A 27,083-nucleotide genomic window follows, 5' to 3' on the forward strand; every position below is an offset into this window, starting at 1 on the left:
CTTAAAGCGGTATATAAGTCTCATAAATAAATAAATAAACCCCCTTGCCTGTTAAGACCAGGCCCGTTCCCATGATGTTGCTGGCCTTTCCCCCATTGGCACACTTCTACCCCCCCTCCCTCCGCCTGCCAAGGACCAACAGCCTGGCCGGGTTCAAAGTCCATCAGCCACAGCGTGGGCGTCCATCCTCCTCCCTTCCCCCCCCGCGTTGCCCGGAGCCGCTGGCTGTGGGCCTTTTCTCTCCAGCCCAGGAGGATGGAGGGTGCTGTCCCAGGTCTGAATGGTGCCAGGGTGGTGCTGCAGCCTCTCTCCAGCCACGGTTGGGTCCCCAGTGCGAAAGTGGGTGCCCGAGGAAGATGGAGTGTGTGTGTGTGTCCAAGAGAATTTTGCAACCCTTTGGATTTTTCCTTTCCTGCAGGCTCAAGTCAAGGAAATCTCTGGAAAAATCAAGGGGGTGGGTGGGTGGGGGAAGGAAAATCCACCAGCCAATAATAGCAGAGAGGCTGGGAGAATTATCTGGAGGCCGGCAGGCATTTTGCTTTCTTCTAGCCTGGATTTGGAACGATGAGGACTAGAACCTTTGTTTTTAAAAAAAGCGATTCATGGTTCAGAAGCACCCTGCGGAAAGTCCTCCCGGGGCTGTGTAGGGGCCGGTCCTCCCATCCCCGTCTTTAGCCCCTCGCCCCACCCCACCCCATCCCAAACTCCCTGCTTCCCCCCCCCCACACACCCCGAAGCCCAGGTGCTGCTAGGCTCCCCAAAGGGCGCACCGCGTAGCAGCGCGTTCCGCAGGGCCGAGAACCGCACACCCCCCCCACCTCCTTCTCTCCGGGCGCGCCCCCGCCCTCCCCGAGAGACGGGGACGAGCCTGGTCGGGGGGCGCGCGCGCCTCCCCCCCCCGGCCGGGGCCCCTCCCCCTCCTGCGGCGGGCGTCCAATGGGCACGCGCGAGGCGAGAGCGGCTCCTTGCCCGGCTCGGCTCGCCGCGGAGGGCAGACGGCGGCGGCGGACGCGTCTCCCGGCGGCTCCGGTAGGTTCCCCCCTCTTCCCACCGCTTCTACCCGGACCAAGGCCGTTGGAGGCGGGAGGGGCGCGCGGAGACCCCGGCCCTTCCCGGGGCAGGAGAGGGAGGAGATCCTCCCCCCCCTCCAGCCTTCCAGCTTCCCTCCTTCCCGGCCCTTCCCCGCTTCGTCCCCCCCCCTCGCCTCCCGGGTCGTGGAGAGCCTCGCAGGGCGAGGGCCAGGCTGGCAGTCGGGGAGGGGGGGCCTCCTCCCGGACTCTCCCTTCCGCTGGAAGAGAACGGGGTGGGAAATGGGGGTCTCCGGGCTCCCGTTCCGGCTGCACCTGCGAATGCGCGCCCCAGGCTGCTGCCGCGCAGGGCGAGGGCCAGGCTGGCAGTCGGGGACGGGGGGGCTCCTGCCGGCCTCTCCCACGCGCTGGAAGAGACCGGGCTGGGATGGGGGGGCTCCCTTCCTGGGAAGTGGGGGGTCTCCTCCCTGCGCCTGTCTGCGAAGGCGCGCCCCCGGCTGCTGCCCGTCCGCCAGGCGGGGCCCCTCGGAATCCTGGGCGGGGGTCCCGGCTCCTCTCCTTGAACTGGAAGCCCCCCCCTCAAATTCTCCCTGCACCTGGACTGGCGGGGGAAGCGGGCATGGGGAGGGGGCTGCGGCGGAGGAGGCCGCCAGGTGGGCAGCCAAGGGCCGGTGGGGGGGGGCTGCGAGGTAGGAGAGGAGTTTCCTGGAGTCTGGTGGGGGGGGCGTCTTCTGCCGCCCCCCACCCTCCTGGCAGGGTAGGAAGGTTGCGCCAGGTAAGAGGGCGTCAGTATAGCTACATCATCAGCCAGGGGAGGCAGGCCATCCTGGAGGGCTGATTCTGTTGTGTGTGTGGGTGTTTGTGTGTTTGTGTGGGTGAGAGATCTAGAAGGAAGAGAGGGCACTCGGGGTCTGGCAGGTGCCCTGCGGGAAAACGTGCCCGGCCTCTGTCTGGCTTGCCACGTGCACCTCTAGGCTCGTGTGCCCTCCCTCCCACTCCAGCCCTCCTGCATGCGGCACTTCCACGAGGGGGAGGGTCTGTGCCCTCCCTCGCCCACAGGTGGCCTCAATTGCCCAGGCGGCCCTGCAGGAGGTGGCAGAGATGGACAAAGTCCCCCCCCCGTGCTTTCTGAGTTCACCAATGCATGCAGGGGGTCCTGGAGGGTTAGTTTCCCCACAGGATGCCATGCCCGCTCTTCCACCCTGCCCCCCCCAGTTGCCTTGCCCGCTTCCCCACCCGCCCCGGGCGTTTGCTCCTGCCCGTGTTCGCTCATTCCGTTTCTCCTCCCCGCTTGCTTGTTATTCAGCTCCGGCTGCCTTCTGCCAGATTTGAAAACGGGGCCCACTCCTCAGCGGCTTCACACCTCCTACCCGCCACCCGCTACCCCTCGCCTGGCAAAGTTTCCGTGCCAGGCTTTGTCTCCCAGAAACAGGGAGGGGTGCCAGCTCTGCCTGCGTGCGTGCCTCATCCAGATCCGTCACGAGCTCATTAGCCAGGCAGTCTGTTCTGAGCCTCAGTCTTCCCATCTGTAGCAGGGGAGGCACGATTCAGGTTGACGTCCCCTAGGCCAGGGGTAGGCCACCTTGGCTCTTTGATGACTGGTGGACTTCAACTCCCAGAATTTCCGAGCCGGCATGGGGGAACTTAGAAACCTCTTTCTTTCCCCTCAGCATGGCTGGCTCAGGAATTCTGGGAGTTGAAGTCCACGAGTCATGAAGGGGCCAAAGTTTCCCTCATGCTGGCTCAGGAATTCTGGGAATTGAAGTCCACGAGTCATAAAAGAGCCAAGGTTGCCTACCCCTGGCCTAGGCCAAAGATGTCTTAGGGGAGCCTGGATCCCCCACAGAGCGCATCCCTGGGTGGTGGATTGGGGGGGGCCCTCCCCATTAGGGCTTTTATGCTATAATGGTGGGTTGGTCCTTCTCCTTGGACCAACAGGCCTGGTGAGTGACAGCTGCGTCCCCAGTATCAACTAAAGGCAGAGACCATATTGGTTGGACCGGCTTCAGAAGAACAGCACACGGGGTGGTGGCAGCCACTTGAACAGCGTGTGCACAGCCGTGTAGAAAGCAAAGGGACGACTACTACACTCTATATTTCCCAGGAAAATCACCTTAAGGGCGGCAAAACCTACGGGCACCCCTTAAATGGGGCAGGGGGAGCCCCTTAAATGGGGCAGGGGTGCTAAGAATCTCAGGGAAAGACTGAAGGCAAACGTGATCCAGGCAGAAGAAGAACATCGTGGCTTCAAAATCTGCTTCGGACAAAACTCAGCAGCACTTTTTCGTGCGGCTGCTGATTAAAAACAGGATCGCCAACGTCCGATAACGGATATGACGTGAGAAGAAGGAGAGGCCAGAGGCCTCCAACCTTCGGGGCACCAGGGACCGGTTCCGTGGAGAGAGGTTTTTCCACGGACCAGAGAGTGTGTGGTTTTGTGTGCTGCCTGCATCCCACGGATGGGGCTTTGCTTGTTTGTGCGGACCGGTTGCTGGCGTGCTGTGGCCCGCTACCGGTCCACAGACCGGGGGTTGGGGACCCGTGTCCTAGGCTGCCAGGAGATGCCTGAATTGTGTAGGGGAAAAGCCCCCTCGCTGTGCCGCCTATTACGGGCATCCAGCTTGGAGACACCCCGGAGGAAACTGGGGGGGGCAGCTCTGTTGAGGGCCACTGTAAAAGTGTTAAAGGTTGTGAGCTTAAGCCTCACAACCAGGAATTGTTTATGTTTTTCACCTAAAGAGAAGGGAACGCTCGGTTCTACCCTGGCTCCAGGCAGGCCTGCTGGGACTTGAACCCAGAGCCCCCCCTCTCTCTCTCTGCCCACTGTAATCCATGCCCTTCCAGAGCTCTTTTCTGGCCCCGGGGAGCTGTGGCCTGCGTTGTTGTGTTAGCGGAATGGAGGTTGTGTTTTTCTGCTTTGGAAAGAGGAACTTTTGGGCGCCTTTGTGTGCGTGTTTAAGGTGGGCGGGTGGGTGTGCAGTGTGCACGGACCCCGCTGGGTGTTCTCGAGTGCGTCGTTTGCAAAACAAAACCTGTTGCTTGGCTGAGTGGAGGGGGGGGGTCGTCACAGGTCCTGGGGGGGGGGCAGGAGAGGCAGAAGCGTGCGAAGCGTGTGGCTGTGTGTGTAGCACAACTGGTGGGAAGGAAGCAGTTGGGAGACGCTGTCCACGGTGCTGCTACTCGCACACATGCACGCAGGCTGCCTCTGTTGTGCCCGGCGGGAGCACCGCCAGGCACTCTCCAGTAGGGGGCGTTTCCTGACTGTGAGCCATCCATGCTGCCTATCGGATGCCAGGACTTGTAATCCACTTCCTATGGCAGGGGGTCTTCCAACTTGGCCCTTTGAGGACTTGTGGACTTCAACTCCCAGAATTCCTCAGCCTGGCTGAGGAATTCTGGGAGTTGAAGTCCACAAGTCCTCAAAGGGCCAACTTGGAAGACCCCTGGACTAGAATCAAGCTGTGCTGGGGAAGGGGGTCCCAATCATTTGTGGGTTGTTTTTTTTTTCCTGCATTGTATGCACGCGTCTGTCACAGATGTGATTCAGGAGCCAAAGAAAGGCACTCTGTACATGCTTGAGAGCCTACTTTGTGCTGTAAGCCGAGGGGTACGGTGGGCTGCTCTTGCCCTGCTCCTGGGCCACCCTCCCTGGCTGAGTCTGGGGTCCGCCCACCACCTTTCTCTTATTTATGCCCTCCCTCCTTGGGGTGGGGTGGGGTTAGAATCTCCTGCAGAGACAGAGAGGATCTTGGGGATTTTGACCCACCGAAGGAAGCCTTGTGTGAAAATCTCTCTCTCTCTCTCTCTCTCTCTCTCTCTCTCTCTCTCTCTTTTCTCACACACTCTCTCTTTTTTCTCTCTCTCTCTCCTCTCTCTCTCTTCTCACATTCTCTCTCTCTTCTCACACACATTCTCTCTTCTCTCTCTCTCTATTCTCTCTCTCTCTCTCTCCTCACACTCTCTCTCTCTTCTCTCCCTCTCTCTCTCTTCTCACTCTCTCTCTTTTCTCTCTCTCTCTCTCCTCTCTCTCTTTTCTCTCTCTCTCTCTTCTCACTCTCTCTCTTTTTTTTCTCTCTCTCTCCTCTCTCTCTCTCTTTTCTCTCTCTCTCCTCACACACACACTCTCTCTTCTTTCTCTCTCTCTCCTCACACTCTCTCTCTCTTCTCTCTCTCTCCTTACACTCTCTTTCTTCTTTCTCTCTCTCTCTCTCCTCACACTCTCTCTCTTTTCTCTCTCTCTCTTCTCTCTCTTTTCTCTCTCTTTCTCTCTCTCTCTCTCTCTCTCTCACACACACATACAGAGAGAGAGAGAGAGAGAGAGAGAGAGAAAGGAGGGCCAGGCTGTCTCTGGGGCTGCAGGACAGCAAAGGGTTCTCCGGGCCCTCCCACAGCTGCCCAGGGGGGCGAGAGCGAGGGAGGCGGTCTGGGATGGCCCTGGCAGAGACTGGCACCGGCTGGGAGGCTGAGCGGCCCCTCTGCCCACCACCGCCGGGCATGCCGGCTGGCCGCCGGCTGCCCTGAGGCCCTCTGCAGCCGCCCAACCCCTTTGGGCGGGCGGGAGGGGCCAGCCCGGCCCTCCCCCTTTCTCCGCTGGGCTCTAGAGCTTTGCTGCGGGCAGCGCCAGGGCGGGCAGCCCCACCGAGCACTCCCAGGAGCCGGGATGGGGTCCCGCAAGCGGAGCTTTACCTTCGGGGCCTATGGAGGGTGAGTGGTGGGGGGGCTGGAGGGAGGACTGCATCCGCGGGGGCCAGTCCAATCCCCTCTGCCTCCTCCCTCGGCTGTTTCCCAGACCTGTATTCCGATTCTGCATGTCTCCCCCCCCCCTCCCAGCCAGGCTGGCGTGCCCAGCCTCAGTCCTTTGCCTTTAAAAATGGCCTTGTTCTCGCTCTCCCTCGGGGTGCTGCGCCAATTAACCTCAGTTAAGACAATTAATAAGCCTTTTTAAAAGAGGCTATTCCCCCCCCCTTTCCTATTCGCCAGCCGTGTCTTGTAGCATCCTGAACTCGGGTCCCGTGCATGAAAAACAAAGCGGTTGCCAAAACTGGCCTTTTAAGGGCTGAAAGGAAACCCCCCCGTGTCCCCCCCATGAATGAGGGTGGCTCTGTAACTCTTCTGTTCCTCCCACCCTCCCAGCCAGCTGCTAGAAAAATCCTTTGTGTCTTTCTGCTTTGAAATGGGGGGGGTTTGTCCTGCTTGGGTTTGAGCAGGTCCTTGCTCTGTGTGTGTCCCCCCCCCCCGCAAAGCCACCTCGTCTGCTGGGACAAGGCAGCTCCTGTTCTTCGTTTCCTCCGTGGGCGGGGGGCAGAGCTGCTAGTGGGGGGGGGGAGAGTCCATTTACTCTGGCCATGGGCGGCTTCTGATGTGAAGACCCCCCTTTATGGACTTATCTGTACATTAGTAAAAGAATTGGTAGGGGGCTGCTGTGGGAAGGGGGGGGCTGGTGGTGGAGGTTGATTCGTCTCCCCCTCCCAAGGGATGCTGTTCATCCAGCTACATCACCTTGTGGCCCCCAGTTCGACTGTGCTTTTGCTCCCAGCTGGGCAGGGTGATGCGTTTGATGCCAGCAGGGGAAGGGGCTTTGTGCCCAGAATGGTGCCCCCCCCACGTCTTCACCCCTCGGGCTCTCCACCTGCTGGGGAGGTGGTCCCATCCCCCCTTGCCTTCCCGTGAATTCCTGTAGCTGTGCAGGAATCGCTCCTGCTCATTCCTCCCTACCCCAGGAGGGGGGGGGTGGACTGCCCCTGAGAGGGGAGGCTCCACCAAACACCCCCTTTTGCTGCATCCCAGGGAGGGAGGGAGGGAGGGAGGGAGGGGGGGCTTCCTGGCAGAGTGCTGCAAAGCTGCGGGCGCTGCAGGTTTAATCGCTCTGCAATGCCCGCTTTCCCAGATGGTTCTACCCCAAACACGAGGACCGGTTCTCGGGCCGGCTGAACTGGTTTGCTACTCGGCCGAGAAACCCCAAACAGCCCTTGTTTGTTTTCCAGCCTTTGGTCTACATTTGGTGTGTGGGGGGGTGTGCCTTTGTACCAAAGGGTGGGGGGTGGGGGGGCAAGGCTTGTCTGGCAAAGAGGAATGGTGGGCACCATGGAGCCAAAGGGCGGCTTTATTCAGGAGAGGCTTCCGGCCGTGCCTGGCTCCGGATGCTGAAGCTGCGGCCTTTTTTCTGTCTCTCCCCTCAGGGTGGACAAGACGACTGTCTACCCCTGGAGCCTGCGGTGAGTACCGAATGCCGGCACGGGGCATGCTGGGAGCCCAGCTTGGCTCTGGGGGGGGGGAGGGAGCAGCATCGCCCCGGGCTTTCAGTCGGAAAGCTGGCACAAGCTGGCATGGGGATTTTTTTTGCCCTTGGCCAGGCTTAGGAGGGCAGTGCCAGGGCATGGGGTGCCTCTGGCCTCTGGTGCCCAGGAGACACGGCTGGCTTGGTACATCCACCTTTGGACCCCAAGGCTCCCCCCCCCTCTTGTGGAGAGGCACCTTTTCCAAATTACAGGATGCTTTTGTTATCTTCTGCTGGAGGTGCATCTCTCTCCCTCCCTCTCTCTCCCTCCCTCTTCCTCCCTCTCCCCCCTCTCTCTCTTTCCCTTTCTATGTCTCTCTCCCCCTCTCTCTCCCTACCTCTCTATCTCCCTCTCTCTTTCCCTTTCTCTCTCTCCCTCTCTCTCTCCCTCTCTCTCTTTCTCTCTCTCTTTCTCTCTCTCCCTCCCTCTTTCTCCCTCTCCCTCTCATCTCCTCTCTCTCCCTCTCTCTCTCTTTCTCTCTCCCTACCTCCCTCTCTCTCTCTTCCCCTTTCTCTCTCTCCCTCCCTTCTTCTTTCTCCCTCTCTCTCCCTCCCTCTCCCTCTTTCTCTGTCGTTCTCTCTCTCTCTCTCCCTCTCTATCTCTCTCTCCCTGCCTCTCTTTCCCTTTCTCTCTCTCTCCCTGTCTCTCCTCTCTTTCCCTTTCTCTCTCTCTCTGTCCCTCTCTTCCTCTCTCTCTCTCTTCCTCTCTCTCTCTCTCTCTCTCTCTCCCTCCCCCCCAATTTCAAGTATCTCCTGGCCTCCCCCACCTCTATTTTGCATTTGGGGGGAAGGAGAATGAGCCCATTCCCTCTCTGAATAATGGAGGGAGGGTGCCGGGACCCTCTGCCCCCACCCCGACTCCTGAGGGGACAATCAAAGCCTCTCAGGGTCCTCTCTGGCACAGCGCCCACCCCAGACTGCTGACAGGATGCCCTCGCCAGCCTCGCGTGAAGGAAGCCTCCGTTGCTTGGCCAGGGAGGGGCCTGGAAGGCTCCCCCCATAACCAGCAATGCTCGTCTTCCCCTAGACTGGGGAATTCTGGGAGTTGAGGCCCACCCCTCTCAAAGTAGCCAAGGTTGAAAAACGCTGAGAATAGAATAGAATAGAATAGAATAGAATAGAATAGAATAGAATAGAATAGAATAGAATAGAATAGAATAGAATAGAATGTAGAATGGAATGGAATGGAATATGGAAAGAAGAATAGAATAGAATAAAATAGAATAGAATAGAATAGAAAATAGAGTAGAGTAGAGTAGAGTAGAATATAGAATAGAATAGAATAGAGAATAGAATAGAGTAGAATAGAGAATAGAATAGAATGGAACAGAATAATAGAGTAGAACAGAATATAGAATATAGAATATAAATATAGAATATAGAATAGAATAGAATAGAATAGAATAGAATAGAATAGAATAGAATAGAATAGAATAGAATAGAATAGAATCTGGAAGGGACCTTGGAGGTCTTCTAGTCCAGCCCCCTCCTCAAGCAGGAGGACCTATATACCATCTCAGACAAGTGACTGTCCAGCCTCTTCTTTAAAATCTTCAGTGATTTCTGGAGGCAAGCTGTTCCACTGGCTAATTGTCCTCACTGTTGGGAAGTTTCCAGTTAATGTTGTTCTATCGCTGCCCATTGGTGGTATCACACCTCCTTCATTCTCTCAGCCCCCCCTCCCCTAGACTGGAGTGGGGGTCAGGGCTTAGAAGACCCCTTTAAAAGGAGGAGGTGTCCAAATCCAAGCTGTTAGGGTCGGGCCCCGCCCACTTCTTTGGAGAGGGGAGGGTGAGTAGGCAGCGCCCTCTGGTGGCCACCTGTGGGAATGCCTGACCCCCTTTAGCAAGACAGACAATTGGGGCTGGGGGGCTTTTTTTTTCCTAAACCTGCCCCTGTTTTTGCAGGGGTGCCCTGGGTGGGGAGAGGGGAGAGCAAAGCTGCAGCGCTCGGACCCCCATCCTCATGGGGGGGGTTTCCTGCCAGGGGCCACATTCAAAGCTTTTGGGGGGCCGGGAGGGAGGGTCCGGTGCCCAGAGCATCCAGGAGCATCCCTGTGCTTGGTGCGTTCGAAGCGCCAGGTGGCTCCGGGGTGGGAGGCATCAGCTGCCGTGACAGCCATATTACCCCCCCCCCATTTCTGGGCAGGCGCCTTGAGATGGCACACAATTTGTCACCAGCGTGGCGTGATTCCCAAAGAATAATTGCCAATCAATTACCGGTTATCTGGTTGCTATGGAAACTTTATAGACAGGCTGGGCTGCCTGCTCCAGGCGTTCCTTTCGGCTGCGTGGAGCCTCTGTGGAGCCTCTGTGCATACGCCGAGTGTCTCCCTGCCCCCCCCCCCGCCCGCCTGTTGTCGATTAGCATCTGCATCCCGTTGCCAGGGTGACATGCTGGGGAGGGGTCCCTGCCAGCCACTGGGAGCTGAGGGCATGGCGGCCAGAGGCACAAGGGGAGAGTAAGCAGCTCTCTGCCCATGAAGGGGTCTTGTTGCCCAAAGAAAGACCCTCCCCAGGTAGCTAACTGCGCAGGGACCCCCGGTGTGTCCCGGCTGAGTGGTGAGGGGCTCTTTCTGGCCCCCAACCCACCTTCCCTGCCCTGCATTAAATTTCCCCTGCAGACCAAGAGAAGGGTCTCGGGATATCAACAGACCCAGATTCCCCCCCCAAATAAAGGCTCTCTGGGTTAGGGAGTTTTAGCTGCATGGATCTTTTTCCTACAACCTTGTCTTTTCTCCCCCCCCCAGGAAAAATAATGGGCTGTCCCACTCCTCCTCCAGCGGACCCCTAGAGCTGCCTAGAAGAATCTCTTCCCCTTTGCACCCCACGGTTCTCCATCCCAAGGTAAGGGTGAACATGGCTGCATTGGGGGGGGGGCACTGGGGGGCCACTGGGTGCCGCTGTGGCTTCCCGCCCACATTCCCAAAAGTCTGTGTCCTAGAGTCGCCCATAGCTGGAGGGGCGGGGGGCTGTGGGAAGTCCCCTCCGTGATCCCCCCCCTCCCAGGCGAAGGCAGCTTCATGGGGCAGGCTTTCTGCAGCTGAGCTGAGTGCGACAACCACTCATAGCTTTCTACCACCCCTGCAGGGCAGGCCTTCTGCCTCTGAGGTTGGGAGGGTCCCCAATCGGGCCAGAGGGCACAACCAGAACCGGGGAGGGCTGCCTGGAGGCACTTTCTGATGGCAAGAGCCAACGGAACAGCCTGCCTCATGAAGGGGCTGGCCAGCCAATCTTCTCCAGATTAAAAGGCTTTGGCGGGAGGGGGGGACCCTTCCCTGCTTCCCTCCCCTCCCCTTCCTCTTGCAGGATCTGGGACTGGCATCCCAGTGCCTGGGCAGACGTTTGGGGGGGGGACCCCGCTGGGCATTTGGCGAAGCCGCTGTGCTTGCAAGCGGGGAAGGTTTGGGGGCCGTGCTGGGCAACTGCTCCTGCAGGATGGATGCCCACTGCGAGAGGGAGGGAGGGAGAGCGGGTTGGCAGGGCAACGGGCCCGCCTGCCAGTGGATCCCTGCAGATCCCTGCAGATCAGCTCATCTACTGGGGTGGCCTAGCCAGGCCGGCAGGACGGAAGCCAGCCCTTCATCTGACTTTTCACATGGACGCCGTCCTCCCCCCCAAGCGCCCCCGTCGGATGCTTCCCGACAGGTCTGCTGCCCCCCTACCCCATAAAGTTGGGCAGTTGGAGTTTAGGAAGGGAGACAGAACAGTGGGGCAGAGAGCCCCCCCCTCAACCTGCAGCCCCCCCAGAGAAGCGATGGAGGGCCAATTAAAGGAACTTTTTTCTTTTTAATTCAGTACTAGCATTAGGGGGGGAGCCTCTCCTGTGGCCCCTCAATGTTGTTTCGCCTTGGCCAGTTTCCTGTGGGGAGGGGGCTGCTCCTCCTGTGGGCTCCCTTCCATGGGGAGGGGGGAAGAAACAGTGGGCAGAGAGCTCCCCCCCAACCTGCAGCCCCCCCAGAGAAGCGATGGAGGGCCAATTAAAGGAACTTTTTTCTTTTTAGTTCAGTACTTGCATTAGGGGGGGGGCTCTCCTGTGACCCCTCAATGTTGTTTCGCCTTGGCCAGTTTCCTGTGGGGAGGGGGCCGCTCCACCTGTGGACTCCCTTCCATGGGGAGGGGGGGGGGAAGAAACATCCTCATTTTCACCAGCATTTCTGCTTCCTGCAAGGATTTGCTCCCCCCTCCGCTGGGCGGCCCCCTTCCTCCATTCCTCCCCAGTTGCCATGGTGACCCTCTTGGCCCCCCTCCTCCCCCCACCCCCCCACCAGGAAGACCTGCCTCCTCCCAGCCCGGCCACCTGGCCGGCACCCAATAGCGGCAGGGGCAGATGCCAGGCGTGTGCTGCTGCCGGGCACCTCGCCCCTCCCTCGGCTCCACTCAAGGACCGACCTGCCAGAGGTGGGGCTAGGTGGGGCTGCTCCCTCCTCCCTCCTGCCCCCCCTCCGCTGCAGCGCGTGGGGAGAAGGATGTGATCCGACCCACCCCGGTAGGAGAGGAAAGCCAATGGCGGATCCCCCTCCCAAGCCCCCCCAATGGAGGGGGGCTGGCGAGGACGCGGGCTGGAGCGTGAGTAGCCGCTGCTGCAGGGCGCTTGCAAGCTTTGAGGGCTCTCCAGCCTGGGGTCCTGGGGGGAAGATGGAGAGAAGGAGGGCGGTGGGGAGAAGAGGGGCAGGCAGGGAGGGCTCGCCAGCCTGTCATGGAGAATCCTGGGCCGTGGGGGGTCTCTCGCCCTCCTGGGCTTCCCCCCCCCTCCATCGCTGACCTCCTGCTCGGCCTTTCCCTTGGCCTAAGGGGTCGCCTGGGCCTTTGTGCCTCTTCTGGGGTGCAGGAAGAGCCTTTGGCCGGCAAAGGGGGTCCCCCTTCCCCTTCAGGGTCTCCTCCGGGCGCCCCCCCCCGGACCCTCCCCGCCCCAGCCCGTCCTTTCTGTCTCTCTGCAGAACACCGAATTGTTTGCGATGATTGAAAAGATGCAGGTGAGTCCAGCCACTCCCAAGCCTGAGCCTGTGGGGGGGGGGACTCAGGAGCCATGGGGAGGGGTCCATCCGACAGAGACCCCTTGGAGAATAAAGGGTGGATCAATCCTTTCTGAGAGTGGGGGGACTCTCAGGCAAGGAAGGGAGCGACACTCCCCCCCCCCTTCCGGGCATTGGAGGTGAGAAACGTGCTCTTTGCATGCTCAGAGGCGCCCTTCCCTGGAGCTCATCATCCACCGCTGCCTTTCTTCCCCAGGGCTCTGGGGGGGGGGGATTGCAGTATCCATCACCCTTGGCCGGCACAGCTGTCCCTAGGGGTGGAGAAGGGGCTTTGAAAGAGCCAGGGTGCCAACCCGGTTGGGGTCCACGGCCACATCTGGGAGCCGCCTGGTGCCGGGCTGTGCCTTTGCAGCTGGACCCAGGCTTTACCCCCCCTCCCCCCACTGTGCCGGAGCCCAGGCCAGGCCAACGTGTGCCAAGCAGGATCTCCGTGCCGCCCTCCCGCCTGCCCCAGCCCTGGCACAGCTGGCGGGCGGCCCAGGAAAGGCTGTTGACTCTGGGGCTGGTCTCTCTCTCCCCCCCCCCCAGGGAAACCGGATGGACGAGCAGCGCTGTGCCTTCCCCCCTCCCCTCAAGGTAGGTGCTCTGCCTCTCCGCAGGGCCGGTGCTCCGTCGGCCCCCCAGCCCAGCCCACCCCACCCCAGGCAGAAAGCCCACCGGTTGAGCTCCTTCTACTGTCTTGAGGCAGAATTCTGGCCAGCCTGAAAGTGAATTTTTTCCTCTCTCTGCCCCTATTACACCCTGTGAAACTCCCTTTGTGTTTGTGTGTGTGTGTCTTCTCAGCCTCTCCCTCGCCCATTATGGGCTGGGGGCTCTGCCCCTCCTGTCCAGTGCAGGGATGGGGGGGGGCCCTGCAGCCCCACAGAAGCTCTTCCAGACTTTCCCCACTGCTCCAAGACCGATGGTGGGTGGGTGGGCAGGTGGGGGGGCGAAGCGCAGGTTTGTGTGTGTGTGTTTGTGCGTTGACCCACAAGGGCCTTTTTGTGTTTTGGCAGACGGAAGAGGATTATATCCCTTATCCCAGCGTCCACGAGGTAAGGAAGAGCCAAGCCATCCGATGGAAGGGAGACTCTCCGTTTAGGAGCAGTCTACCTCAAGAGTGTCGGGGGAGAATTCTTGTCCTCTTTGTGCTCCCTTTTTAGGAAGAGGGCTGTTGGGGTGGCCTCCCCTGGTGTCCAGGCAGGGAGGGGCGAGGCGGGGGGGGACCCTTCCTCCCTACCTACCCGCCTGTCTAGGGTTCGAATAGCCCTCCCCCCACCCACGTTTTTCCCTTCTGCAGGTTTTGGGCAGGGAGGCGCCCTTCCCGCTCATCTTGCTCCCCCAGTTTGGGGGCTACTGGATCGAGGGGACCAACCACGACCTGCTGGATCTGGCCGAAATCCAGTCTCCCGGCTGTAAGGTCAAGCTGGAATGCAACCACCTGGCCAGGGTCTACCGGAAGCACTTTTTGGGCAAGGTCAGCCCCCGTGGAGGGAGGGAGGGAGGGAGGGGGCTTGGGAAGGGGAAGAGCACCCCCTCTTAACCCCACTGGGACCCCCACCTGGAGGCTGCTCTGCCCTCCTGATGCTTCCCCCCTCTTTCCCTTCCATCTGGAAGGGATGTTTGGGTGGACCCCAAGGGCCTTCCGACTCTTTGGAGCTGCCTCCCAAAGTCGGGGTGCACGGAGGCCCCCCCGGGGCTGCTTCTGCCCAGGCCAGCCTTGGGCCTCCCGCTCTGCCTGGGCCTGCCGATTTTGGGAGGAATGTAAGGAATGCGACAAGTCAGAGCTAACCTGGAGGATGAGCCGTTCCTGTCTTTTCTCCGGGGCGGAGGGCTCCACGGGGATCCCCCCCCACCCCGGAATTGCAGGGCAGCCTCCTTCTCTCCCCTTCCTTTTCTGTGTTGGCCCCAGGTGCTGTTCTGAGGGCACAAGATGGAAGAGGGGGCGGATTTCTGAGTAGGGCACAGAAAAAAAAGAGGGGTGCTGCAGTTTTGGGGGGCCCCCAGCGTGGAGTCACTCAAGACCTTCCCCCCATCTGCAGGACTCGCCTACTGCTTTCAAGGCCCTGAGCCAGCTGTGTGCCTTCTGGGTGGGGCAGCCACCCTAGGCAGGGAGGGGCTGCACTTTGCCCCAGCTGGGTGGGTCAGGTCTGGGTGACCTGCTCCTGCCCTGGCCTTCGAAGGAAAGCAGCATGGGGGGGGCAGAAGGACCCCCCAACTCAAGCCCCTTCCTCAGAAAGGCAGCGGGAGGAGGCCTCGCAGAGGGATGAAGGCGAATTGGGGGGGGAGGTGGGGGTCTCTCTGGACCAGTAGTTCTCAACCTTTTTAATGCCGCGACCCCCAACCGGTCGTAAGTCGAGGACTACTCCACTGGTGCAGCACCGTTTGCAGAATGGGACTTTTGGTGGGCTCAGCAGGGCAGAGACAGCCTGGACAATTCCTATTGGCTTTTGAAAGCCAATAGAATTAGACTCTATTCAAGAGAGTCTATTCTATTGGCTTTCAAAAGCCAATAGAATAAAAGGGAGTAGCACAGCTAAGGAAAAGGGGGAAAAAATGGCGGACTGCGTTGTTTGGCGACCCCCGTGAAATGGTCGTTCGACCCCAAATGGGGGTCCCGACCCACAGGTTGAGAACCACTGTTGTAGAGCCTCCAAGGTCAGGAGCAGTAGGCCTCGGTCATCTCCTCTCCTGGCTTGTGTCTGCTCAGGAGCATTTCAATTACTACTCGGTGGACGGCGCGCTGGGACACCTGGTGTTCTCGCTCAAGTACGACGTGATCGGGGACCAGGAACATCTGCGCCTGCTCCTGCGGTGAGAGTGGGGCGCCTCCTGCAGTGGGGCTGGGGCCCCCTTTCTCTGTCCCCCCCACCCCCGGCTTGGCCCTGACTCTCCTCCCCCTGCAGCACCAAGAGCCGGTCCTATCACGACGTCATCCCCATCTCCTGCCTGACCGAGTTCCCCAACGTGGTCCAGATGGCCAAGGCAAGTTGGGGCGCTGGGGGGTCCCCCACTTTCTCTCTTCCCGCAAGGGAACCGGATCAGCCATGGGTTTTGGTGTCTCCTCCTGGCGGTTTGGCCCCAACCCCGTTGGCTGGAGCCCGTGTGAGATGACCGCAGGGAGGGTGTGAGGGCAGAGGGAGGTGTCTCAGTCACAAAAACTCAAAGCGGGGGGGGGGCGTGGAGAGGGTCTCCCCACCGTGCAGAAGGGGGCAGGTCAATTGACTAGGCCTCTCCCCTCCTTGACCGCAGCTGGTCTGTGAAGACGTGAACGTTGACCGCTTCTACCCTGTGCTGTATCCCAAGGTAGGAGTGTGAATTGAGGGGAGGGGGGGAGGGAGGAAACCCTGATGGAAAAGCCCCTTCCCCACCGCCCCCTTCCAGTCTCTCCAACTCTCCCCCCCCCCCCCCCCGCTTTGCTCCCCACCACAGGCCTCCCGCCTGATCGTCACCTTCGACGAACACGTCATCAGCAATAACTTCAAATTTGGGGTGATATACCAGCAACTTGGTCAGGTGGGTCTGTGCCTCGTGTCCCCCCCCCCCAGAGGGAGCAGGTGAGGCTGCGGGAAGCCTTGGGTGGGGAGAGGGGGCCAGGAGCCTTTGGCCAGGCTGGGGGAGGACATAGAGGTGGGCTTCCGGGCACTGTGCAGAGACCCCGTCCTCTTCTGTTGTTTCTCTTGAAGCACGGCTCCATCTGCCCTTCCGGTTGGGCCAGGGGTCTTCAGACTCGGCCCTTTTAGGACGGGTGAACTTCAACTCCCAGAATTCCTCAGCCAGGCATGCTGGCTGAGGAATTCTGGGAGTTGAAGTCCACCCGTCCTAAAAGGCATGCTGGCTGAGGAATTCTGGGAGTTGAAGTCCACCCGTCCTAAAAGGCATGCTGGCTGAGGAATTCTGGGAGTTGAAGTCCACGCTGGCTGAGGAATTCTGGGAATTGAAGTCTACCTGTCCTCAAAGGGCCACGTTTGAAGACCCCGGGGCTGGGCCCTTGGAGGGAAAAGCTCGCCAAGGGACCCTCCCAACATCCTCCTCCCCCCACCCCTCTTTGCTTCAGATGCCAGGGAGGCAGTGCCACCTGCAGCCACGGGCAGGGAGGGTGCCTGTCCCCCCCATCCCATGCAGCTGCCGTGGACCAGACGGGGTGCCCTGCCTGCCACTACTGTTGGGGAGGGATCTGGCAGGATGCATGCTGTGCTCAGCAGCCGCCTTTGAGCCTGAGCCAGACCTCCCTCTGTGCCCCCACCCTCCGCTGCCGGGCACCCCCCCCTCCTTTCCCCGCAGACGTCGGAAGAGGAGCTGTTTAGCACCACGGAGGAGAGCGCGGCCTTTAGCGAATTCCTAGAGTTCCTGGGCCAGAAGGTACAGCTGCAGGACTTTAAGGGGTGAGTGCAGCCGAGAGGGGGGGCAAAATGTGCCTGTGTGTGTGTGTGTAGCTGCTCCTCCCCAGCAACCCCCTCCCCAGGCCTTGGCCTGAGGCCTCTTTCTCTGGGGCCTGCGCAGGTTCCGGGGGGGCCTGGACGTGACGCACGGCCAGACGGGGACCGAGTCCGTCTACTGCAACTTCCGGAACAAGGAGATCATGTTCCACGTCTCCACCAAGCTGCCGTACACCGAAGGGGACGCGCAGCAGGTAAGACGGCCAGGGACACACATACACACACACACAATTTTCCTCGTCTCCACTGACCCTCTTCTCTCTCCCCTCCCTCCCCCAGCTGCAGCGGAAGCGCCACATCGGCAACGATATCGTGGCCATCGTCTTCCAGGACGAGAACACCCCCTTTGTGCCGGACATGATCGCCTCCAACTTCTTGCACGCCTACGTGGTGGTGCAGGTCGAGAACGCCTGTTCGGAAAACACCCTCTACAAGGTGACCCTGGGGTGGGGGTGGGGGGCTGGCAGGGGTGGGTGGGAGCCGCTCCATGGGGTCCTGGGTCCGGCCGAGACGGGGCAGCCCCCTAGTGCCAATGCCAACGGCTCGCCCTGTGTCTTGCAGGTCTCAGTCACTGCCCGGGACGACGTCCCTTTCTTTGGGCCTCCGCTGCCCAACCCAGCCATTTTCCAGAAGGTGAGCGCGTCTCCTTCCCTGCGGGCCCCCCCCCTTCAGGGCATTCAGGGTGGGGAGGCTGCAGCACCATGCACAACCCCCCTCCACCCCACCCACCCACTCTGCTTCCCCAAGGGGCGAGAGACCCTGGGTGGGCAGGCCATGCTCAGCTGGGTCTGGGGGCTGTCACAGGACAGTCAGGCAGTCCTGTTGCTGGTCAGAATCCTGGGCTAAATCTTGGGGTGGGGTGGGGGTGTCACCCAGCCAAACCAAACCTTGCAAATCCCCCCCCCCCATTTCTCCCTGCAGGGGCCAGACTTCCAAGTGTTCCTTTTGACCAAGCTGATCAACGCCGAATACGCCTGCTACAAAGCAGAAAAGTTTGCCAAACTGGAAGTGAGTTTCCGGGATGGGCGTGTGTGTGTGGGGTGTGTGTGTGTGTGTGCGTGTGTTAGCCACAGAGCCTCTCTGGCTGACTCTGCTGCAAGCGGGGGCGCCCCAGTCCTCCCTCCATGCCCCGCTCCCCGCCTGGCTGACCCTCCCATAGTCTCTGCCGCCGTCTCATGTCGTGACAGGAGCGCACGCGGGCGGCCCTGCTGGAGACCCTGTACGAAGAGCTGCACCTGAACAGCCAGTCCATGATGGGCCTGGGGGGCGAGGAGGAGAAGATGGAGAACGGCGGAGGGGGCAGCAGCAGCTTCTTCGAGTCGTTCAAGGTGAGCGAGGGCAGCGCGGCCGGGGATCCTGGGGTCATCTTGTGGGTTCCTGCCTCTCCAGCCCTTGGCACCCTTCTCCGTCCTCCCCAGCCCGCGCTCCCAGGTCTGGGGGGCTGCAGCCTCTCTTGAGTGTTTGCGGGACCCCTCCCCTGGGTAGGCAGTGGACGTCCCAGAGTTTGTGCTCCTTGGACCGCGAGTGGCCATCCCCCCCTCCCCGAGTCCTGCTGCCCGCTTTGGCCCCGGGAGGGCAAGGGTTGCTTAGGGCAGGCCGGCCTTCCCTTCCAGCGGGTGATCCGTAGCCGCAGCCAATCGATGGACGCCGTGGGTCTCAGCAGCAAGAAGCAGAACACCGTCACCATCAGCCAAAGTGGCAGCTTTGGGCACCACAGCCCTGACATCACCAAAGCCAGCGGCCTAGTGAGTGCCCCTCCCCGCTCCCGGCCTCCCCCTGCAGTGCCCGCTTGCCCACCTCCAGAGCCCCCCCCCAGTCCTTCCAGCACCTTCTGCATTGACCTTCGTCTTTGCTTGGCCCCCACCACAACAGAGGTGGCGTTGGGCGCTGGCAAGGAGGCCAGTGGTACCTCCTTGGTGGTGCAGTGCCCCAGTGTGGCCATTGGGTGGCAGCCTTGCCCCAACATAGGAGCCTTGACTGGAGGGGAGAGAGTTGGCTGCCTAGAGGGGCGGGCGGGACCCTTCATTGGGCAGGGCTTGGAAGGGAGGGGTGGTCTTGTAGGCTGAAGCCCACCCACCCTGCTGCCCGTCCCCACCTCCCCTTCCTCATGGCGAGGAGCATTGAGCATCCCCAAGTGGTTGGCAGGAACCAGCTTAAAAGAGGGGACCGTCTCCCACCCTCTCCTGCCTCCTCCCCCAGGATTGCTGGGGTGGGGTGGGGTGGGGGGGCGCCTGGTGGATGCCAGAGAGCATCTGGGCTGCTGTAACAAGAGGGGGCAGGCAGTGAGCGTGGCAGAGGCCCCAGCATCCAGACCCCCTCCCCATCTTGGGCATTGCTTCTGCTGCCTAACCCCAGGCAAACATCTCCCAGCTTCCCTCCCCCCCCCACCATCCCATCCCAGGCACAGCCCCAACAGCTTCCTCTGCCTTCTCATGCCCCCTCCATGCCCGCTGGCTGCCTTGGCCCTTCCGGGAGGCTGGCCCCTTGGTGGATAATTGAGCGCCATTTTGTTCGCATGACTTCTTTCTCTCTCTCTCTCTCTGTCTCCCTTTCTCATCCTCCTTTGTTCCCCCCCTTCTCTCCCTCTGCCTTCTCTCCTTTTCACGCTCTGCCCGCTTGCCAGTCATTGCTTGTGCCCGGAAAAACGTCAAGTAGGTACGGACGCCGAGGCAGCGCGATAGGCATAGGAACCATTGAAGAGGTGGCTGGACTTTTTCTTCATATTCTCCCTCTCTCTCTCTCTCTCTCTTTCCATCTCTCTTGCTCTCGCTCTCTCTTTCTCTTGCTTTCTCTCTCTCTCTCTCTCTCTCTAGCTCTCTCTTTCCCTCTCTCTCTCTTTCTCTCTTTCTCTCGCTCTCTTTCTCTCTCTCGCTCTCTTTCCCTCTTTCTAGCTCTCTCTTTCTCTCTCTCTCTTTCTCTCTCTCTCTTTCTCTCTCTCTTTCCCTTTCTCTCTTTCTATCTCTTTCTCTTCCTCTCTTTCCCTCTCTTTCTCTCTTTCCCTCTCTCTCTCTCTCTCTCTCTCTCTCTCCCGCTCTTTCTTTCTTTCTTTTTTTCTTTCTTTTTTCCCCAGCCCCCCCCCCACTGCCCTTTTCCCACCCCATTGCATGCATGCCCCACACAGCCTCCTACCCCACCCCCACCTCCACCCTGGGGCATCCTTACTAAACCTGGGAAATTGCTGGGAATGCGTTTCCTTTGCATTTGACTGGAAGAGGCCCCCCTGGGCTCCTTTGTGTTTTTGGCCTTTCTATTTGAGTCCTGGGGGGGGGGTCCTGGACCCTCCCTCTGGCGGGAAGCCTTCCTTCCTCCCTAGCCCTCAGCATCTGCAGTTAAGCCGGGATCCCAAGGAAGCTGGCCTGGAAGGCGGTTAGACGTTCCATGCAAAGGGGGCAGACGTGACCTTTGCCACAGACCCCTTTTCAGGCGGACCTCGGATGCATGCATGAACGGGGGTGGGATCTGTTAAAGGGGGGGTTATTATTTCTGAGCCCTTGAAGCGCCCCCCTCCCCCAGCCAGCCAAGCTGGGCCTCCCATCCCATTGGGTACTTCCAAAGTCTCTCATTCTCGCTGGCAGCCTGGTGCTCCCCGTAAGATTGAGGAGTGGTCTCTCCTGGTGGGTTGGGAGCCAATAGACATAATAGTAGTAATAATAATAATAATAACACCATTGGCATTGACAAATTCGCCATTAGTCAATTGCAAAAGGCGGCCTTACTAGGAACTGCTTCCATCCTGCGACGATATCTGTAATACCATAAAACATCCACATCTGCCTATCCCAGGTCCTGGGTAAGGCCTCGATAGGTAGACAAAAGTGCCAAATCCAGTCTGAACATCTGGCTGACTGTGCGATGATCCATAATAATACAATAGTAAAGTTGGAAGGGACCTTGGAGATCATCTAGTCCAACCCCCTGCTCAGACAGGAAACCCTATACCATTTCAGACAAATGGCTGTCCAGTCTCTCCTTAAAAACTTCCAGTGTTGGAGACTATTCACGGAGGAACGCGCAAAGTTCAGAGTTCAATAGCATGCGGCTTCTTTGGGCGGGAAACCAACAAGCCTTGTCCTTGTCCTTCTGCAGGATTTTTTTTTAAAAAAAGAAGAAAGATGGAGGCTTGCGAGGAAGACAGACCCATTTCCCACTGGGGAGGGGGTGTCTTCTCTGGCTCAACGCCTCCATTTTTCTAAACTGCCCCTCCCCGTCCGCTTGCTTCCCCTTCTACCTCTGCCCCACCACTGGGGCATCTTCTCCAGAGAAGCATTTTAAATCCTTGGCATGCTGCACGGGGGGGGGTGTATTTTGAGGAGGGGGCGGAGGTATGACTTTGCACCCCTTCGGCGGCCTGTTTTGCAGACTCTGTTCTGGAGCATCCTAGGCACTTTTTGCCCAAAAGATTTGGGTTGCCCCAACGGGGTCTGGCCCTGGATGCCGTGGGGCTACCCACGGCTATGCCGTAGCTGTTCAGGGACCCCGAGCAGGTGCAGTTCCCAAGGGGGGGGTTGGCTAGGAAAGATTATTGGCAACGTCTGGAATAAACGATGGTGGTTAGTGCAGCTTGAGATGGGGAGGGCCTTTCTCGCGTAACCCCCGCCCTCGGCTTGCTTGTGCCTGCTGGTCAGCTCTGGAGCAGGGTTTCCCAAATTAGAGACCACTCCCCAATTCTTTGGAGTGCCTCTCCTGTCCCTGCTTCACCTTTCTGCTTAATGACACCCCCTCCCTCTCCCCTTCTCTTGCAGTCCCTCATTGTTCCCGGGAAGAGTCCGACACGGAAGAAATCCGGGCCAGTTGGGTCCCGGCGAAGCAGCGCCATCGGCATCGAGAACATCCAGGAAGTGCAGGAGAAAAGGTGGGGTGGGGGGAGGCTGCAGGCAGCTTTCCCCCTGGCTGGCTTCCCGGGCTCACCTGGGATTTCTTGCGCCAGAGGCCAGAGGCCGCAATTGTGCACCAAAACCACAACAGAGACATCCCAGGCTTGGAGCCCATTGCAATTCGAAGGAAGCTGGTTTTGGAGGAAGGGCCCGTGCCTACGCCCACCCAGCCTCCCTCTGCCCCAGCCTTGATCCTGAAACCCCACCTGTGTGCCCCACAGGGAGAGCCCGACGGGCACTGCGCAGACGCCCGATGACAACCACACCGGCCAGGAGCCTCACTCCGAAAACTCCTCCAATCAGAGCTCCCCAGAGATGCCCACCACGAAGAACAGGTGGGTAGTGGGGCCCACCATCACCACCCGGGCATCTGCTGGCTGAGTCCGGCCTTGGTTCTGACTCCAGGCCGCCCCTTAGCCCTCTTTCTCCACCATCTTTTTTTTTTTTTAATTGAAAAGTTTTATACAATTTTTTTATACAAAACAGTATCCTCCCCCCGCCCTTACCCTCCCCCCCCTTACTTCCCAGAGCTGATTTGTTGTTGTTGATTGCGAAGTCGTGTCCGACCCATCGCGACCCCATGGACCACGTTGCTCCAAGTCTTCCTGTCCTCTACCATCTTCTGGAGTCCATTTAAGTTCACACCTCCTGCTTCAGTGATTCCATCCAACCACCTCGTTCTCTGTCGTCCCTTTCTTCTCTTGCCCTCCATCTTTCCCAGCATTAGGCCCTTCTCCAGTGAGTCCTTCCTTCTCATTAGGTGGCCAAAGTATTTGAGTTTCAACTTCAGGATCTGACCTTCTAAAGAGCAGTCGGGGTTGATCTCTTCTAGGACTGACCGGTTTGAACGCCTTGCAGTCCAAGGGACTCGCAGGAGTCTTCTCCAGCACCATAGTTCAAAGGCCTCAATTCTTTGGCGCTCAGCCTTTCTTATGGTCCAACTTTCACAGCCATACATTGCAACTGGGAAAACCATGGCTTGGACTATACGCACTTTTGTTCAGAGCTGATTACAGGGTTAAAAAAAAATAAACAAATTCTAACTAAACTTATCCAACTATACAAATAATAAAATCCCTAAAATACTTTAACTCAAATACAAAAGAAAAATTTCAAACAAAAGCATAATTAACAATATAAATAATTCCCATTTTAAACTTTTAAGTTATTCAAAAGCTAAATAATACTTTCGAATCCCATATTTATTCTGTACAAAATTTATCCATCTTCTCCACACCGAGATGTATCTTTCTTGTGAATGATCCTTCAAATAAGCAGAAATTTTAGCCATTTCTGCTAAATTAGAAACTTTAAGCAACCATTCTTCTATAGTAGGCAAAGAATCTTTCTTCCAATATTGTCCAACCAATAACCTTGCCACTGTAAAAAGGTTCAACATTAAAATAGTTTCTTTAGCATCACGATCTACAATAATACCTTTCTCCACCGTCTTGTAGGCCAGATCCGGTGATGCCGAAGCCAGAAGCCGGACACGAATCCTCCCGCTCCTCCTCCAGCGCCAGTAGCTTTGGCAGCATGGTGGAGGACGCCGAAGCCAGCCGGGATGACACCAGCGGGGTGAGGTGGTACCCAGGGTGGGTGGGGGGCGGGGGGGGATGAAGGGAGATGGGCTGGTACACAGATGCCAGGAAGGAATTCAGAAAGAGGCATGAAACTGGCTTTTAGAGTGTTTCCCGGTGGCTCCAGGTGCCTTTGAAGGTAGACAGCAAGCAACAGGCCACAGTTTGGAAATCCTGGCTTGTTCAGTGAATGAAAGTCTCCTATCGTAAGCATTGGGCAGCCATAGAAGGGGGCTCCGTGGCCGGAAACGGCTCAACTATTTCAGCCCTTGACACTGATTCTTAGGGGGTCTTGCAGCCCACGTGGAAGGGCTTCCCCACTCGAAGGCTGGCCCTGCTCTAAACATTGTGGACTAGGAGCTTGGCAGGGGAAAAGCCTTTCTCTCTTGCCTGGGTGACTCCTAAGCCGCCCTCTGCTTTCTCTGTCCCAGGAGAGCCACTTCCCTCCCACGCCTTCCCACAAACGCAATTCCTTCATCTACAGCACGTGGCTGGACGACAGCACCAGCACCCCCAGTGGGGGCAGCTCTCCAGGTACCCCCCCTGCCCCCTCCTTGCAGCGCCCCCCATAAGGGTGCTCCGGAGGAGCTGGCCTTCACACACACACACACAGACACACACACTCTGCCCAGTGTGGGATCCCTTTGCTCACAAGGGAGGGAGGGCTGGTTTTAATCCCAGTTGCTTTGGTGCTTCCCCCTCCAGGCCCCTCGCACTCCCCCCAGCCGGACCCCAGGAAGCGCGCGGACCCCCCTTGCCCCGAGATCCAGATCCAGCTGGAACATTCGGACCCACAGCCCCCACACCTGGTGAGGGCTCCACAAGGACTGGGGGAGGAAGTGTCCTGTTCTGGGAAGGGGAATCGGTCTCTCCAGGAACCGGTTTTAATTCTCCTTTTTTTCCCCCTCCCCTCCAGAGCTGCTAACTCTCCCACCGGTCTCGTGGATGTGCCTCTTGAGCAGGTCAGGCCTGGTGTCCCCCCGATATCTTCCCTGGGGGGCCCCCACCCATGAGCCCCCGGCAAGTCCTCAAAAGACCCAGTTCGGGGGCCCTGCCCCAACACATCCATTCCTCCCTATCCCTTCTGGTTCCCTTCTCCTCCGTGGTGCCATCCTGGGGAGTGACCCTTCCTTTGCCCCCCCCCCCACTTCTGACAGCTCACGACAAAGAAGCACAAGCTGAGGCAACGCGGGAGCAGCCCCCATTTTTCTCTCCGAGACGACGCTCCGACCAGCAACACCTGCTTCTTCAACTCTCCATTTTATGCAGCTGCTTCTCCTCTCCGGCCACATCCAGTGGCTTCCCGGCACGCCGGGAGTGGCATTGCTCTGGGCCCACCCAGGACTCTCTGGGCCTTGATTTCCCACCCCCTTTTCCATGAGCTGTGCTCAACGATGCCCCCTCCCCAATTCCATTGCCCCCCCCCCAATCCCTCCAGCCTGTGGAGTCAAACGCTGGACAATCACAAGGAGACGGAGATGGCCTGTGTGTTTCCCAACTGTTTCCCCTCCCCAGGTCCCTTTGTGGGGGCCGTCACCTCCGGGTGGGGTGGGGTGGGCAGAGAGCCATCGGCCTCTTCCTGGCTTCCCTATTGCAGAAGCCGGTAGCCCCCCCTGTTTCCAGGGGCCACCTTGGAAGAGGATAGCTGGGCTAGGAGCAGCTCTCTCCTGCAAGTTGTGTTTTCTTCCCCCCCCCCCCGGAAAGTCGAGCATCTCCATCGGCTGCGTGTTTTCTGGACCCGGGTTTCAGCACACGGTGGAGGCCACGGATGGAGGCGTTTATGGGGCAACATCTGGATTACGCCTGGATCAGCTCCCTCCGTCTTGGGTCTCCCACTGGCCTTGTCACCAGGGCTCCTTCTGCATCTCTCTTTCTCTCTCTCTCTCTCTCCCTCCCTCCCTCCCTCCCTCCCTCTCTCTTTCTCTCTCTCTCTTTCTCTCTCCCTCCCTCCTCTCTCTTTCTTTCTCTTTCTCTCTCTCTCTTTCTCTTTCTCCTTCTCTCTCTCTCTCTCTCCTGCCCGGCTGGCGCACTCTTTCCTGCCCTCCGCTCTTGTCACACATTCCCTGTCACACATTCCCTGTCCACTTTGCCCCCCACCACACACACACAGACACACACACAGCAGCCATTGTCCCTCCTATCCTAAGGAATTTTGGCAGGAGGGAGGGACCGAGATGTTCCCCGTCTCTCCCCCGATGTTCATCCCAAAGAAACTTTGACAATCTTGCCCCAGGTCAGTTAGGGAATGGCGGGGTTCGGCTGGGTCTGTGGGTGCCCTGGGGTGACTTTCAGGCTGGTCCAGGGCAGGTGGGCCACCAGCCCCCCTTCACCCCACAGCCGGGCTCTGGCTGGGCTCTAAACTGCAGAGGCCTCCCCCTCTGTGCTGTGCTTGGCCTGCCCCCCCCCCGTGCTGTGCAGGATTTGGGGGGGGCACCACACCTTTGTGGGCAACACACCCGGCTGGCTCCACAGGTGTCTGGATCAGGGAAAGGGGTTCCTCCAATTCCCAGGCATCCACATTTAATTTTAAACATCCTTCTGGTGATGTGAAAATATTAATTCTGTGATGTCTGGGTCTCTGTCTCTCTTTCTCTCTTTTTCTTTCTTTCTCTGTCTCTTTCTCTTTTTTTTCTCTCTCTTTCTGTCTCTTTTTCTTTCTCTTTTTCTTTCTCTCTTTCTCTTTCTATCTCTTTTTCTTTCTCTTTTTCTTTCTTTCTCTCTTTCTCTCTCTCTCTCTCTCATGTCTGTTGGGTAAATCCGTCCTTTCTTTTTGGGTCGTTTTGGTTGCTTAATTTTATTTAATTTTATTTAAAAAAAAAAGATGCACAAAATCCATGAACTTAACAATGTTTCAACATTGTGTTTAATTTAAACTCCAAGACTCGTATTGGTGTTTCCAGTGACCTGTGTATAAAAAATAAAAAAAAAAGTCTATTTATCGCTATTGTAAGAAGAATCTATTTGTAAAATGCTTTTTAAAATAGACAGGCTGGAAAATAAAATGGGAAACCTCCACCTAGCTTTTCTTGTTTCCTTGTTCCGTCTGGAGGAAGGCTTTTGATGCGGGAGGCCCCGAACAGCAGGAAGATGGCCTGGCCTGATCGACTTTTAACGCTCCAGTCGGTCCATGTCCAATTCTAATGTTCGTCCACCTGGAGAAGGGAAGGCAAGGCGGATGGGAAGGAAGAAACTTGATCGCCTTTTAGAGGTTTGGAAGGATGCAGCCCACAAAACCACCAAGGGTCTTTCTGTCCCTCCGGAAAAAAACCTTTTAGGACGCTGGTGGGGTTGGGGGAGACCAGCAAAGTTTTCAGTGGGATGTTTCTCAACTTTGGTAACGTCAAAAAGATGGTCTTCAACTCCCAGAATTCCAGCTTACAGGATTCTGGGAGTTGGAAGTCCACCTCTCTCTCACCCAATCGTGGTTTATTTGCTAAGCCACGGTTAACAGGGCAGTTGGCTACTGCGATGAGTGACATCTCGATTGCTTAGCCGTTCTGTGACTTTCAGTACATGCTGGAGTGTGGCGTGGGGGGCCAGAAGGGGTTCCCCAGCCCCCAAGGAAGCAGGAGGGAAAGCAGGCTTTCTGCCTTTTGCAAATGAATTGCCTTTATTCCCTTGTTCCTGTGCTCCACTGTGCTTAGAGAAGAGAAGAAGAGAATACAGTAGGAGTAGATTAGAATGGAATGGAATATAGAAATAGGATAGGATAGGATAGAATTGGATGCAGAATAAAATAGAACTGAATGCAGAATAGAATAGAATAGAATAGAAGTGAATGCAGAATAGAATAGAATGGAATAGAATAGAATGCAGAATGGAATGGAATAGAATAGAATAGAATAGAATAGAACTGAATGCAGAATAGAAT

The 27,083-nt window shown here is 58.1% G+C and overlaps 1 protein-coding gene across 5 annotated transcripts; it reads left to right on the forward strand.

Annotated features, from left to right (window-relative positions):
- Positions 1 to 922: 922 nt before the first annotated feature.
- On the forward strand, positions 923 to 26,141 carry LOC120319183 (RAP1 GTPase activating protein). 5 transcript variants are annotated; one of them, XM_039367724.1, is made up of 26 exons: positions 923 to 1,029; positions 7,208 to 7,243; positions 10,055 to 10,151; positions 12,245 to 12,280; positions 12,869 to 12,916; positions 13,336 to 13,374; positions 13,620 to 13,796; positions 15,030 to 15,133; positions 15,226 to 15,304; positions 15,572 to 15,625; positions 15,752 to 15,835; positions 16,604 to 16,704; positions 16,823 to 16,952; positions 17,038 to 17,193; positions 17,320 to 17,391; positions 17,680 to 17,766; positions 17,946 to 18,086; positions 18,372 to 18,503; positions 19,382 to 19,459; positions 21,501 to 21,610; positions 21,854 to 21,967; positions 23,090 to 23,210; positions 23,644 to 23,746; positions 23,918 to 24,021; positions 24,129 to 24,174; positions 24,370 to 26,141. In XM_039367724.1, the coding sequence occupies exons 4-25, from the start codon at positions 12,263 to 12,265 to the stop codon at positions 24,135 to 24,137; spliced, it is 2,061 nt and encodes a 686-aa protein (XP_039223658.1). In that variant the 5' UTR covers positions 923 to 1,029; positions 7,208 to 7,243; positions 10,055 to 10,151; positions 12,245 to 12,262; the 3' UTR covers positions 24,138 to 24,174; positions 24,370 to 26,141. The 5 variants fall into 5 exon arrangements, with proteins under 5 accessions (XP_039223658.1, XP_039223654.1, XP_039223655.1 ...); XM_039367720.1 differs by lacking the exon at positions 923 to 1,029 and adding an exon at positions 5,638 to 5,732; XM_039367721.1 differs by lacking the exons at positions 923 to 1,029; positions 19,382 to 19,459 and adding an exon at positions 5,638 to 5,732.
- Positions 26,142 to 27,083: the final 942 nt, after the last annotated feature.

This window comes from Crotalus tigris, unplaced genomic scaffold (genome assembly GCF_016545835.1).
Source record: "Crotalus tigris isolate CLP2741 ecotype Arizona unplaced genomic scaffold, ASM1654583v1 scf7180000020588.15403103151:6194809, whole genome shotgun sequence".
NCBI classification, from domain to species: Eukaryota; Metazoa; Chordata; class Lepidosauria; order Squamata; family Viperidae; genus Crotalus; species Crotalus tigris.